Below are 15,306 nucleotides of genomic sequence, written 5' to 3'. Positions count from 1 at the left end.
TTATAATCAGTAAAATATGATGGTAGGTGCTCAGTAAATGTTTGAAAGATGGATGGATGGATGGATCGTGTTTTTGTTTGAACCATTATAACAAAAATACTGTGTACTCTGTGGCTTATACACAATGGAACTTTATTTTCTCACAGTTTTGGGGGCTGGAAGTCTGAGATCAGGGTGCCACCATGTTTGGGTGAGGGCCCTCTTACAATTTATAGACTTTTCCTTGTATCCCTACCTGGCAGAAGGGTCAAGCTAGCTCTCTGGGGCCTTTTTCAAGGGCACTAATCCCATTCATGAGGACTCTGCCAATCACCTCTCAGAAACTTCACTTCCTAATACCATCACGTTGGGTAGTAGGTTTTCAACATACGGATTTGCGGGGGAACCAAAATATGCAGGCCACAACAGATGGATAGATAAATGGATGGATGAATACTTGACTCTGAGAGCAAGAATGCAGATTGGCCCATGCATGACCATTGAAGTAGCTTGCCAGATACTTTCACAGAGTGTTTAGTAAATGTTTATGCAGTTGAAACAATAGTTTTAAAGACCTGTGTGCTCAGTAATGTCTGACTCTTTGCAGCCCTATGGACTGTAGCCTGCCAGGCTTCTCTGTCCATGACATTTTCCAGGCAAGAATACTGGAGTGGGTTGCCATTTCCTTCTCCAGGAGATCTTCCCCACCCAGGGATCAAACATGCATCTCCTGCATTAGCAGGCAGATTCTTCACCACTGAGCTACCTGGGAAGCCCAACATTAAAGGCAGGTTAATGTAAAGAGAAATTAAAGAGAACTAAGATGCCAAGTAAGCAAGGAAAGTGGAAGGAGAAATTAGATCCTCAATTTTTGGTCTTTATGGGCTCATTATATTGAAGGATGGGGAAAAACTCCAGGATTCTTATTTGCTTCTGGGGAATAGGTTATTCTCTTTTAACAGCTCAAATCTAGTTTCCCACAGAGTAACTCTCTAATGCCAAATATTTGAGCCCAAATTCTAAAACTGGACTTTGAAAATAAGTTTATAAAATCATAATTTTAGAGCTGGAAGGGACCATAAAGATTAAAATTCAGTCCCTTTGTTTTAGAGATTAACAAATTTATTCTTTCATCCACTCACTCATTCATTCATCCTAGAAACATTTTCTGACTGCCTAATATACAGTAGACACTGTGCTAAGTACAGAGGATTCAACATTGGGGGAAACAGAAAATTAAGCAGATAATTAGACCAGTGGATGCATGCTATGATGGGGAAAGACAGAGTGCCCAAGAGCACAGAGGAGGAGAACATGAATGAGGAAACAAGGCCAGCTACACTGTGACTCGCACACATTATAGTTCTCGATGGATATGTTTGGGTCTTGGTTCAACAGGGATAGTCATAAGAAATATTTTTATATTGATGTTCTTTGATAAATGTGATTAGTAAATCATACATTTTATCATACATTTGATTTATTTGCCAATATGTAATTGGTATAGTAAATCATGCATTGCTACAATTTTCTCCTATCCAACTGACACCTACATTATTCCAGACATTTTCAGCAGCATTTGTTTCAACACTCCCTCGTGCTCATGAATCTCCACTGGTTTCTATTTTTAAACCAAACAAAATAGAAGTCCTTAGCCTGTTAATAATATTGTCCCATCACATTTTAGCACATCTCAGCTTTTGAATGTTCTACCTCAGCCATACTGAAGTAACGACTATTCCTTGGACACACTTTGGACACTCCCATCTCCATTCTTTGCTCATGTTGTTCCCTCAGCCTCTGATGCCCTGTGTGTGGTGAATCCTCTCCATCTTTTGTGTGACCTTTATCATTTGAGCCCTCGTTCTTTAAACCATGAAGGCAGAGTGCCAAGTGCATGGGAATTGGATTTAGGCTGCTGGCAGGATGCCAGTATTGGCTTCTTGACTCCAACTGTCACTAAATAGCTCAGATATTAGTAATACCTTCTTTACAGTGCCGTTTTGAAGATTAAGGAAGAAAAATCTTGTAAAATGCTTAAAAGAACTAGGTACAATTTCTGTTATTCTAAACCCCTCTAATTCTTCTTAGTGTTCCTTTTATTCTACCTTTCACTTATTGTCATTGCTATTTACATCTACTTTTTCACAGCAGTGTTGCTAAGAAGCAAAGTAAGCACAGTGGGTTTTGCTCATCTATAAATCACCTGTGATACCTAGCATATTACCATACATATGGCAGGTATCAGTCGAGATCTTGAAAGGATAAGTGAAGAGGAGAAGGAGGGGTGGATGAATGGATCCATGACGTGATGAGGTCCAGGATGGTGGCTTTTGTGTTTACTTTATGTCCACGGCAGACCGACTTGTGGACATAATGTGTACAGCTCTCAAATAAGTTGCTGATATTTCTAGAGAAAATTTACATATAAAAGAACTACCTAGATTTCTTCCTTAAGCGTTCTCTTCTCTTTGGGAAGGGGCAGATTCTTGCCCATCTGCCGGGGTCCAGCCCCAGCAGGATCCAGGGGAACCCTCAGGATGAACGGCGTCGGTGAATGAGAGAGAGAGAGACCAGACCAGGATATGCGGCAGAGTCTGGCAGTTGCTTTATTTTTCACCGTAGCCTTTATACCCTAAGTTGGTACACTTCTAAGGGGCAGATAAGCACACAGACTTAGTTTAACGTTACATCAGCTTGTCCTTCACGAAACCAGGTGTGCTCTGAATATTTTTGTTTATGAGAGTCTTTTCCCATAGATTTTTTTGTACATTATCTTCTGGCCTTGAGCTCAGCAGAAAACAGAACAGTGGCGGTCTCATGATACAGCAGGTTGTAACATAATAGAAATACAATCTTGTTAACTTAAAAGTCAGTCTTTTTGCAGAAGTTCTCAGCTAAATTTATCTAAAAAGTTTAACACACAAAGACTCTGTGACTCTGGAGAGGCAGCCCCTGTTTAGCACTCCGGGTTAAAATTAACAATTATCTTATTATTTTTACACTAGGGCTAAACTCTTATTTTACTATATCTTTAACTATATTAACAATAGTTTCCACTGCACAACCTCAGCACATTAACATCAATCAAACGTTGATCTAATAACCACTTTTAAAACAATATTTTGTATTCTCTAATAGGGCTTCCTCACTCCCCAAAGGGCTCTGAGCCTACTAGGGCCTTTTTTATGGTTAATCTCTATGTATAATATCTTTTGGCTTTCAGGCCTGTTGACAATTTATGGCTTGCACCTGGTGCAACTTTAAGCAACTTCAGTAGCCAACCCTGTCTTTTTTGTGGTTAATCTATTTTCTTTCTATTAGGTGTCATCTCCAAGGGAGCTAGATAGGATTACATTTTCACAGAACAGAAATGCAAAGGATTGCAAAAACAGCAGATATGGCACAAAACAGGCTCTTAGTCCAAAAGTTAATTACCTGCAAGAAGTCACCAGCTAATTCTCTATCTAAACTATTTCCTATTAGGTGTATATGTGGCTATAACATTTGTGGGGCTTTTCTTACCCCGCGGAGGGACCTACGCTTAATAGTTTCTTTTGCTAGTGCCCTGTGCTTAGGATGTTTAGAACAATCATGAGCATTTTGTGCAATGAGAGCACATATTTATCAAACAAGCCAGAATGCCAGCAAAAGGGTTTGAATTGAAGCGTTTCCTTCATCCCTGGCCCCTTCATAGGGTACCAGCGTCCAGGAGATTTATTAATTAGGGTTTTAAGTTGGTCCTCATTCAGTGAAAGAGGAGCAGGAGAACTCTCGGCAGGCAACACAAGAATCTGCAACAGAGCAAACAAGAACAACAGCAGAAAAAGTGGGGAGGATACAGGGAGGGGTAGAGGCTGAGGCCAACCTGGAGGGTCCCTTATCCTAGACGGCCTTGCCTGTCAGGTTTCTTCCTCATGACCTCGCATTGGATGGGGTCCCGGATGGCCTTGCCTGCCTGGTATTTTCTTCATGACCTCATCATGGGCGGGACCTCGCATAACAGCTCCCGGCACCCATCCATTGCAGATCCTTACAATCAGTCAAGGCTTTTTAAAGAGAGGAAAGTTGTGTCCTACTAAGACACTTTGGAGCGTGTCTTCATTTCTCATTCCTGGGACTTATTTCTTTAATTCTCCACGAAGTCTCTGAAGAGAACTTAGGGATGGTCAGGAGGACGCCTGAGGAATGAGGCAGCAAGAGACAGGTCCACTCCCATGCATTTAGACTGAGCATTTCATTTAATGTTATGACCCAGAGAGAGTCAGAAGGTTTTGCTGGCCCCCTTTGATTTCTTTGGAAAGAATTGGTCTGAGGTCACCTCTGCAGAGAGACCTGGTCCTAGTAGGCAACCAGGCGTGTCTGGTCTTATTCCTCCTGCATCGTAAACATTAGGATGCTATATATCCAATTCTGCCAGTTACACAAACTTACTTACACATTAAGTACATCCTGTTAACATACAAGTGTAGTTTTTTAAAAATAATGGAGTATTTAGTTCTACAGCTGGGATTTCTCTCTCCTCCACAAAGCAACATGCCCATGATGCCTTTCCAAATGTGAAAAACAAGCCCTCACATTCTAAAACTGTATGTAAGAAATATATATTCATCTCCCACTCTTCAGGTTCATGACTGAAATAGCACTTGGAGTAGTGAGTGCCTTAAACCAAGTAGGCATTTCACAGATATTTTTTAATGCGTGTCAAATGAAATAAAATTTAATGCAAAAGCTATTTTATAGGATATGTTTATAACTGTCAATAATGCTGTTCCTTTTCTCTCCAGAAAGCATTATACTACTTCTTAAAGGCAGCAAAAGCTGGGAGCGCAAACGCTATGGCATTTATAGGAAAGGTACAAGTGTCATCTTGATCAATAGTTTTCATTTCTTAAAACCTAGTAGTACCAGCTAACTGAACCAGTGTAGGGTAATAGGTCTGCCCACCTTTTTCGTGAAAGCAGCTAGGCAGGGCCTTCAGCTATAAACTGACAGAGGTATTCTTGAGGTGACAGTTTGGGAAGAAGTCCCATACAATAGTGGTCTTTATCTGGGGTACCAAGAGCAGTCTTTTTTTAACTTTTAATTTTATATTGGAGTATAGCTGTTAACAATGTTGTGATAGTTTCAGGTGGACAGCAAAGAGACTCAGCCATACATATACACATATCCATTCTCCTCCAAACCTCCCTCCCATCCAGGCTGCCACATAACATTGAGCAGAGTTCCAAGTGCTATACTTTCTGTCCTTGTCGGTTATCCATTTAAAATATAGCAGTGTGTACACGTCAGTCCCAAACTCCCTAACTATTCCTTACCCCAAAGCAGTCTTTGAAAGTACCGGTGGCCCAGGGCTCCTGGCAGAGCATAACACGGAGCCCTCCCCATGAACCCCTGGCATATAACGGGAGATCTGATCTAGTTGTACATCAAACCCTGGGACAGACCTCCCCCCAATGCGGTGCTTCCTCCCGCTGTCCCTGGAATGAGAACCAGTTCCAGACTGACCAAAGAACCAGGCCCTCCCTGGCTGACGGGAGGAGCCTTTGTGGAAGGTTCCTTTGGAGAGGCACCTTCTCTCCTTCCAAGACCACTCACTCCCCTGCGCACTGCCCTTGGCTCCCACAGCCAGTCTGTATCAGTAACCATGGGGACAAGTGCCCGGCTTCCAGAAGTACTACATACAGTAAATTTAGATGCAAGGGAACATGAAAAAAACCAATAGGATTCTTTTCTCACCCTTAGGTGAGGGTACTCTAGAGTGTGTGTACCAGATTGTATCCTTAATTTTTCCTTTTATTAAAAATGAGGAGAAATTCAAATAACATAAAATTAACCATTTTAAAGTGTGTGCCTCAGCGACATTTACTACATTCAATGTGTTGTGCCATCATCACCTCGATGTCATTCTAAAACATTTTCATCGCCCTCGAAATCTTTAGTTTTTACATCTTTTTATTTGTATGTGTGTGTTTTTTTCTTTTTTTGTAGATGTATTTAGAAGGAAATGCTGCAGCACCACAAAATAATGCTACTGCTTTCAAATACTTTTCTATGGCCGCTAGTAAGGTATGTACCCAGCCCATCCTGCAGACACATTTGCCTCTATTAACATGCAGACTGGGGCTGAAGCGTTAACTCTAAAGCCCCGTGCCAGATTAATGGGCCTGGGAGGAGTTTAGGCTCCTGGTACAGAACGGTGTCACTGACAATAAAATAGGAGGCTGGGGTAGGCAGAGACCCATCTCGCCTCTCTTGGAAAATGGAAGATAGCATCCTAGCTGGAGGCCAGAGAGAAGCTCAGCGTCCCCTCCACCATGTAGTACACGAGGCCATCTAGCTCAGGAAACAAAAAAGATGAGCACAGAGCAAGGGATAACTCAATAACTATGGTAAGTGAGTAAAAAGATAACCAAGAAATGCCCAGTTTTCTCTCCTCTGACCTTACTCAAAGCTCTGGCTCAGGCAGAAGACTGTCCAAGAGCCAGGATGAGATGGCTGAGAGCACAGCTCTGGAGACAGAATCCCTGGTTCGAAGGCCAGTCCTTCAGCTGACTGTGTGACTGTAGACAGGTTACTTAACCTCTCCACATCTCAATTTCCCTGTCTATAAGATGAGAATATAAGAACACTTGCCTCATACTGTTGTTTTCAGGATTTAATGAGTCAATAGTTTTGTGCCTCATATTAAAAATACTTGAAGCAGTGCCTGGTGCATAGTACGTGCTGTGTGCCAGCTATTATCTTTCTAAGTCTGGGGCCCATTAGGTAGAGTGAATTTCAAAGCATATCCAAGGCAGAAGGGATTGGATCTGTGAGGAAACAGTAATCGAGGAGTGTGGCTCCTGCCATGGAGGTTCCTGCCTTGGTTCCTAAGCTCAGTGAGGCTGGGTCTGTCAGGTGAGGTTTAGCAGGCTCCCCTAAAGCCCTTTGGTGCATAAAAGACATCCTCAGGGCAGCACCCACCACCCTGACGTTGGAGGGCAGCCTTGATGAACTTTCTATCCCGGCGGGGTAGGAAGCCTTTTGTTGTCTTACACCATCTTACTGCAACACCGGCAGTAGAGATGTGCTCAAATGGGGAATATTCTCAACTGTTCATGCCTTTTAAAAGCCCACACGCTGCTTTAGGAGCCTATTTATAAATGACTAGCACCTCGGAACTGCTGCTATTATGGTGCAAATTACTGAGAAGGCTGGTAGTCGGCTCCCCTCCCTTGTAATTTATATGAAATTGTTGCTCAGCAAGACAGTCATCCAGAATACCATTAGATTAGGAGGACAAGGAGGGCAGACTGAAGAAGAGGCGGGGTAACGGAACAGCAAATAGTGCTGATCTGTCCGCTAGAGGAGCAAAACGCCAGGGAGCTGAGTGTGTCAATGAATCCAGCCCCCAAGCTGTCCAGGGCTGTGTAACCAGTTGTGATCTGTCCTAAGCCTGAGCTACCCTCCTTTATGGAGGAAATCTAACACTGTATTTAAGGTCGCTCTTCTGAATGGCATCAGGTAAACATGAGCATGTAACCCTTTATCATCTCCGGGACAGTTTATTAGACTTCTCCCTTGGGCTCACTACCAAAGTGTAGAGCTTCTGTCTGCCACTCCTGCACACGTGTCCGCAGCTCTCTTTTAAAGTTTTGGACGACCATCTCTTGGCTGTGCTGGGTCTTCACCGCTGCCCGGGCTTTTCTTCAGGTGCAGTGAGCAGAGGCTCCTCTGTCGTTGTGGTGCAGGAGCAGCTTCTCATTGCGGCGGCTCCTCTTCCGGTGGAGCACGGGCTCGAGGGCTCACGGGCTTCAGGAGTGGCGGCACATTTTTAGCTGCCCAGTGGCGTATGGGATCTTCCCAGACCAGGGATCGAACACAGGCAGATTCTTCACCACTGAGCCACCAAGGAAGCCCCATAATCTTCTTTGACTGGTTTTTAAATGGGCCAAAGAACTAAACAGACATTTCTCCAAAGAAGACATACAGATGTTTCGTTTTGTTTTGTTTTAACTGCTGCTTTTTTAATTTGTTTCCAACTCATATCAGTACCAGGATGCGAAGCTATGGATTTTCTGACTTCTTGTATCTTACACAGAAACGTGAACAGTCATCCAGTGTGATGCTGGGCCCAAGCTGGACCATATTTTTCTGGTTTTCTCTCTCACGACCGTGGACACGGCAGCCAGCTCCATCCTCACACCTTTGCCATCCCCTCTCCCTTCCTAGAATCATTCTGAACACCCGCCCCCCGCGCAGAGCTCAGTCCTCTGTCCCTCCACAAAGCCTTCCCCGCCTCCCCGGCACACTTCATGCTCTCCCCCTTCTGAACGTGCCCTTGTCCACTCTAAGACCTGCTAGAACTTCACTGCTTCTACCCTGCGCCTTCCCTCCTCCTGTCTGAAGGCCACGTCTCTCCACCGAGAGTGCGGCCGTGGTCTCAGTTCCTCATAGGAGTTCCTTGAGTATTTCCCTAATACGAGCATCTGCTCCCTGGGTTCGTGTCAGTTCGTCTCAGCAAGAGCACTGCGCCCTAAGTGGAAGTTGTGTATAAGGAGAGGGATTGCCTACGCATATGTTTTTTTTCGGCTTGGAAGGAGTTTTAAAAATTAGGAAATTTCATATCAAAATCTGGATGTCCAGCTTTTCTTGGAAAATGAGAAGGGCTGAGCACATGAGGTGGCTGTTCCATGTGAGGACAGTGGGCCACAGCAGAGCAGAGGCGGCGCCGCGGCCTTTAGACGTGCAGGCGCTCTTGGCTCGCCCCGGTTTCCACCTCTCCCCCATAACCTGGCGTACGCATGTCTTACACTACCAGCATGGCTCTGGGGGCATCTGAGTCGGCTGCTCTTGATCTGAATGTTCTGAACAGGTTTTGCTGTTGCTTAGTTGCTAAGTCGTGTCTGACTCTTTGTGACTCGTGACCCCATGGACTGCAGCACGCCAGGGTTCCCTGTCCTTCACCATCTCCTGGAGTTTGCACAAACTCATGTCCATTACTCTGGGCCTTAAACCATTGGTGAGTCATCCAGTGAGCCCCTGGTTCCCCAGGGATTCTCTTAAAGAAAGAAAGGAATTTGTCTCCACTATTCTAACCTTTCTCTTTCTGCCTCCTTCCCTTTTTCTTCCTCTCATTTCCCTTCCCTCTTATTTCTCTCAACATCTAAATAAAGATAGGGACTTCCCTGGTGGTCCAGTGGTTAAGACTTCTTGCAATGCAGGGAGTGCGAGTTCAGTCCTTGGTTGGAGAGCTAAGATCTCACAAGCCCCAAGCCCAAAATACAAAACATGAAACAAGAGAAGCAATATAGTAACAGTAAAGACTTTGAAAATGGTCTACATAAAAAAATATAAAAAATAAATAAATGAGGGTAGCTAAAAGGAAATAGATTCAATACTTTACCACATGCATCACACTAGGCTTTACCCCAAGGGCAGACTGTCCCCAAACTTCTGGGTCTACAGGTAGACATAGTCAGGGGAGAAGAGAGAAGAGGACGGTAGACATATACCAACTGTTTGAAATGCACATAGATTGTCCTCAAGAATTCTTACACTAGCTGGCCCTTTGAATATAGATAGGTTCAAAGTTAAGCATCTTGAAATAGTTGTTGAACTGTGCCGTCTCTAGTTATGTGCAATTTCTGTCTTACTGAGGAGTACTCTATCTGTATCTGCAATAATTACATTTCAATTGTTAAATTATTAAAAATAATTACAAATGAATATGCTTAGGCAGTAAAAAGAAATTTGGAGAGTTTTTGATCAGAACTTAAGTTTCTAAGGAAATACTATAAACCTACTAAACAGTAAAATTTGAATAAAAAAACATAGGCCAACTGTGCTTTACCATCTACAATGGCTAGATTGAGATCCACAGTCTCTAAAATGTTATTTGGCCACTTACATCAACCTCCTTTGCCCAAAGCAGGTAACAAGTGTTTAGATAGGCTTCTACCTTCTGAAAAATTCCTACACATCCTTTAAGATCCAGCTCAAATGTCACCACCTCTAACAACTCATTCTGCTCAGTCCTGCAGGCAGCTGAGCGTCCCTTTTCTGGGGTACCCACAACACCATCCATCTGTTTCCACTATAGGACTCACCGCATTTGCCATGATTAAGAGGTCCTTCTTAGCAGGTCAGAGCCCATGGATCTGTCAGGCTGTCTTTAGCCATGGCAGGGTCTATCTGGTTTGCCTCATTATCTTTTGACTTTCACCTCCTACCTGTGCCTGATGCCTGTTGTGGAGTCTCACAAAGCAATCGCTGAAGAAATGCTGAACGAAAAATTGGGACAGAGGTTCAAGAGGAAGGGGTATTTGTATACTTGTAACTGATTCATACTGTTGTATGGCAGAAATTGATTTCATGTCATAAGGCAATCATTCTCCAATTTTAAAAAAAAGTAAGAAAAAGAAGATTGGAGGAAAGATGTGACTGTCGTTTCCCTCTTTTCTGGTCAGAAGGGGGCTATAAAAGTATGAAAGGAGAAAGTACAGAGGGTCAGAATAATGCCAACTGCCTTGTTAACCTGCCTTAATTCACTTCCTATTGTGCGTGTTTCAAATTTTGTGAATGATTTTGCAATACTTTTCCTTATCATGAATTCTTCTAAGACTTTACTTCGATTTTTAAACCCGTTCTAGGGCAATGCAATTGGTCTTCATGGGCTTGGTCTTCTTTACTTTTATGGGAAAGGAGTTCCTGTGGTAAGTTAAATAGTTTTATCATCTTTCATGTTTCCAGAAATTGACTAGGGTGAAATTCATGACCATTGATTAATTTAAAGGAATTAGTCTCTATTACCTGGTTTGCCAAGGTATCATATCTGATAATACAAAATAAAATAATCCAGTGAAATATTTGCTAGAGACATAGAGTAATCTTGTGACAAGAATAACAACCCCAATTAATATCTTAGAATCATAGATTCTAAGTAACCTTAGAAATCATCTAACCCAAGAGGATTTTTTTTGTATAGATAAATTTGTCTTCTTAGTTTAACTTCTGTCTTTTGAGTGACCTTCCCCCAATATCTAACAAAGCCTATTGTCAGTGTAGGAAAAGACATAATTTACAATGATAATGAGATAATTATTTCTTAGTAGAATCTAATATAATAATGAAATAAAATGTGTAACACTTCTGATACAATTTTAATTAGCTTAAATCACATAGGGCACTAACTACACTCTTTGAAAAAGTGGAAGGCAATTGTTACCATGGAGTTATGCATGTACCTTTGAGTAACAAAGTGTAATTATCTTGCAGAATTACGCAGAAGCGCTTAAATACTTTCAGAAAGCTGCAGAGAAGGGATGGCCCAATGCACAGTTTCAGTTAGGCTTCATGTACTACTGTAAGTACTATACATGTGGCTGCTTTACTTAGGATGACAAATGCATCATTAAGTCTGCTCCTTTTTTAACACAAATCAAAGGGTTGGTGTGGATGGTTTAGACAGAAAAATCAGGCAACAATTTGAGGAGGAATTTGAAGAAGACAAGGAAAAGTACACTATTTGGGGGAGGGAGCAATGAGGTACAACCAGAAAGTTCACCTTAAAAAGCCAAGTTTGAGCTAGTATGAAACTCACAAGAAAGGTCAAACTTGAGAGAAAGATTTGGGTGGCATCAACATAAAGGTGTTGGTTAAGAGTAGCCGAGCTTCCAAAGGGAACGGAGAGAGAGTGTGAGAGAAAGGAGTGGTAGGCCACTATAAGAAACCTGGTGATCCTTGGCACCATATTGAAAATATGGGCAAAGAAAGAGTCATCACAGGAAGACTGAAAATGCACAGTCAGAGGGATGGGGTGGGGAGGAGGTTATCTTAAGGAGGACAAGGGGTAGAAGTGTCAAGAAAGAGTAAATGAATGATACTCCGCTGAAATTCAGTGAAAAGCCTGGTTCTCACTTTTTGAAAAAAGCGGAACTTATCCGTAAGGAGGATGTTTGTGAGGTCATCGAACTGGTTGAGAGGGAAGCCAGATATAGTGGGCTGAGGAGTACATGCGAGGTGAAGAGGTCAGTCAGTCAGTTCATCTCAGTCGCTCCGTTGTGCCTGACTCTTTGCGACCCCATGAATCGCAGCACGCCAGGCCTCACTGTCCAACACCAGCTCCCGGAGCCTATCCACTCATGTCCATTGAGTCGGTGATGCTATCCAACCATCTCATCCTCTGTCGTCCCCTTCTCCTCCTGCCCTCAATCCTTCCCAACATCAGGGTCTTTTCAAATGAGTCAGCTCTTTGCATCAGGTGGCCAAAGTATTGGAGTTTCAGCTTCAACATCAGTCCTTCCAATGAACACCCAGGACTGATTTCCTTTAGGATGGACTGGTTGGATCTCCTTGCAGTCCAAGGGACTCTAAGAGTCTTCTCCAACACCACAGTTCAAAAGCATCAATTCTTCAGTGCTCAGCTTTCTTCACAGCCCAACTCTCACATCCATACATGACCACTGGAAAAACCATAGCCTTGACTAGATGGACCTTTGTTGGCAAAGTAATGTCTCTGGTGAAGAGGTAGATGGGTCCAAATATTCTTGGAAGTGTAGTTGCCTTTAAATGGAGGAGAGAAATGAGATAATAGCATGAGGGAGACCAAGAATCAAGAGAAAGTTGTTTTTAAGATGGTGAGAGACTTGAGTATAATTTTTTGCAGAAAAATGAAAGAGGGTCAGCCAATGGAGGCAGTTAATGTGTCATTGGGGAGATGAGATAACTGATGAAAAGGTTCTGGAAAAATGTAAGTGGCATTTCTGTTCTTACCTGACCAGTGGCGAATCTACAAGTATCTGATCAGGTCCAGGAAGCCTTACTAGCTTTGATAAAGAGGAGGGATTTCTTGTCCTCAAAAACTGGAGAGATGATGAAACAAATGGTGCAGTTGTAAATCGAGGGAGAGAGGCAAGTGAGGAAAGATAATGAGAGGATTCCTTTGGTGAGCTCAGAGGTACGGTCATTATCTGAGAACAGAGGTGGAGTGATTGAGGTAGGTGATCTCAGAAAGCCTTGAAGATTTGTAATCACTTTTGTAAGGACTGAGGAAGAGATTGGCCAAGACACATACCAAGAAATCCAAATATACCTTGAGTATTCTGTCTCAGTCCGTCCCATCAGAGGTAGAGCAAGGGCAGGAGCAGATGCATCATCAGGAAGCCAGATCTGGCGTAGAGGTCAGCTGGCATTTTCCACAATAGTCCAGCTGGAGAGTCTGTTCTGTACATCTTGGAAGGTTGCCTGAGATAGCCTGTCCTTCTGGTTTATTCCAAGTCCCAGCCCCACGATCCATCAGCTTCCTCAAGCTTCTAAAATTAAGGTAACAGTTATGGCTGATGTTTAAGTCTTGACATGTTTTTACTCATTTAGTCCTCTCAACACATCTTGCGGGGTATCCCACAGTTTACTAAAATTAAGGTAACAGTTATGGCTGATGTTTAAGTCTTGATATGTTTTTACTCATTTAGTCCTCTCAACACATCTTGCGGGGTATCCCACAGTTTATAGATGAGCAAACTGAGCCATATTGAGGTCACAAGTCTTACCCGACTTGTGTCACATGATCACACACTCAGTGGATCTGGGATTCTAACCCAAATGAACTACCGGCAGAGCCGCTGCTCTCAGCAGCAACACGGCACTGCTTCCGAAGGCTAACAAATGTTAGAGCTGGGAGGCAATGTCAGAACCACCTAAAGAAAGCCCTTCCTCTTGCAAAGGATGTGCCCCAAGGTGCCCAAGTCACGAAAGGAGCAATGGGAGAACCCCGACAAGAACCCCAGCTTCTGGGAGTAGCTGATTCTCCACACCAGCTCCAAACACCTCTCCTTGCCCCAGGCATGAGCTGAGTCTGAGCTGGGCCCCTTGGAGCTGGGAGTCACCTGCCCCAAACTCCATGGTTACGTCTGGGAGGAGCTCTTCTGGCCCCCTGGTGTGGAAGGACGACAGTGATGGCAGCACACATCATGGAGGGGCTTCTGGCCCCCAGAGACTACAACTTGGCCTCCTTTCCATTAACTTCTTTAACAATATGTGCCATATTGAAGAGACATTTTCATGAGACTAGACAGTCCTTCTCCAGTTTGCTAAGTGGGCAGAGAACATTCATTTCCACACTCTTACTTCTAATCTAACTCAACTTCCCTCCCCCCATTACATGTATAGATTATAATGTAAAAAGATAATGTAAATAAGGGGTGGCTCAAAATGATTTTTATTTTTCAGCTGGCTCTGGAGTATGGAAGGATTATAAACTTGCCTTCAAATATTTTTACTTGGCATCTCAGAGTGGGCAGCCCCTAGCCATTTATTACCTGGCTGAGATGTATGCCACAGGAACAGGAGTGTTGCGATCATGCAGAACCGCTGTGGAGGTAAATCAAGAGCTGTTTCTGAAGTACTTTTCATTTGTCACACAGAGGAGGTGATACTGTCCCTAACTTGCGGTGCCTTTGATTTTATACATATTATCTTGTTTCTTCCAGCTGACAATGTGAATACTAACATTTGCCAGAGAGGAAGAGCAGTGATGTAACTCAGCCTGGGAAAGGGAGGCAGAGAAGCGATCCTTCCTCTCTCTTGCATTTGGCTTTTCATCAAGTTCAGAGCTCTCCTCAGAATTCAGTTAGGGAGCTCTGTTTCAATCTTCAATCAAATTGCCAGGGCAACTTGGCACTTCTAGTGGGATTGGGAGTTGCAACCTGGGAAATGAAAGGCTTGATTTAGCCTAGAAAATATAGCCCGCTTCTTCCCAGAAAGCAAGGTCCTGAGGGTTCTCTGATGATTTGGATGACACCTGAGAAAGTGAATTCTTTTAACCTGGGATAGTGGTGCACTTTTCAAAAGAATGCTTTTAGGATCTCAATGTCCTTCACTGATTTATTAAACACTTCCCCTGCACCAGTATGAATACCTCCACGTTGTAATCTGACCCCTCTGAAATCCGTTTCAAAAGCTGCCAGCTAATAATCTATCTTTAGATTTGCTCCTTTGCCAACCTCCTGATGAATTATGTATGGCCAACCTCCTGGTTACGTAAGCACTGTTCAGTTGACAGTCGTCCCCATACCTCGCTGCATACCTCCCGCACCGTTCTGTCACCTGCACCCTCAGGCGCTGTCTTCCCCTCCTTCTCTTTTCCACATCAGCTGCCCTCACAGGGCAGCAGTGCCCGGTAAGGCCCTTAAAAAAAAAAACAGAAGTTGATACATTCTTGTCCTGCCAAATAGCCTCCAAGTCAAAAAAGTTTATTACGCAAATTTAAAATAAGCCCCAGGAACGTTAAGCTCAAGACAAATAAAATACACACTTTTATAATCTTTGTGCCTATGAAAGGTATGA

General features: G+C 43.3%; 1 protein-coding gene across 4 annotated transcripts in view; it reads left to right on the top strand.

Moving 5' to 3' along the window:
- SEL1L2 (SEL1L2 adaptor subunit of SYVN1 ubiquitin ligase) overlaps positions 1 to 15,306 on the top strand; it is a 116,669-nt gene that overhangs the window by 86,810 nt on the left and 14,553 nt on the right. For 2 of the 4 annotated variants that reach the window (XM_020908784.2, XM_020908783.2), the window contains 5 exons: positions 4,767 to 4,835; positions 5,971 to 6,048; positions 10,614 to 10,676; positions 11,239 to 11,326; positions 14,191 to 14,339. In XM_020908784.2, coding sequence (XP_020764443.2) covers positions 4,767 to 4,835; positions 5,971 to 6,048; positions 10,614 to 10,676; positions 11,239 to 11,326; positions 14,191 to 14,339 — 447 coding nt within the window. The remainder of the gene's footprint in view (positions 1 to 4,766; positions 4,836 to 5,970; positions 6,049 to 10,613; positions 10,677 to 11,238; positions 11,327 to 14,190; positions 14,340 to 15,306) is intronic. The other 2 variants (XM_020908785.2, XM_020908786.2) reach the window with 2 other exon arrangements.

Source organism: Odocoileus virginianus, chromosome 9 (genome assembly GCF_023699985.2).
Source record: "Odocoileus virginianus isolate 20LAN1187 ecotype Illinois chromosome 9, Ovbor_1.2, whole genome shotgun sequence".
Lineage (NCBI taxonomy): Eukaryota > Metazoa > Chordata > Mammalia > Artiodactyla > Cervidae > Odocoileus > Odocoileus virginianus.
Note: the sequence above shows the minus strand (reverse complement) of the source record. Positions and strands in the feature narration are given on the sequence as shown.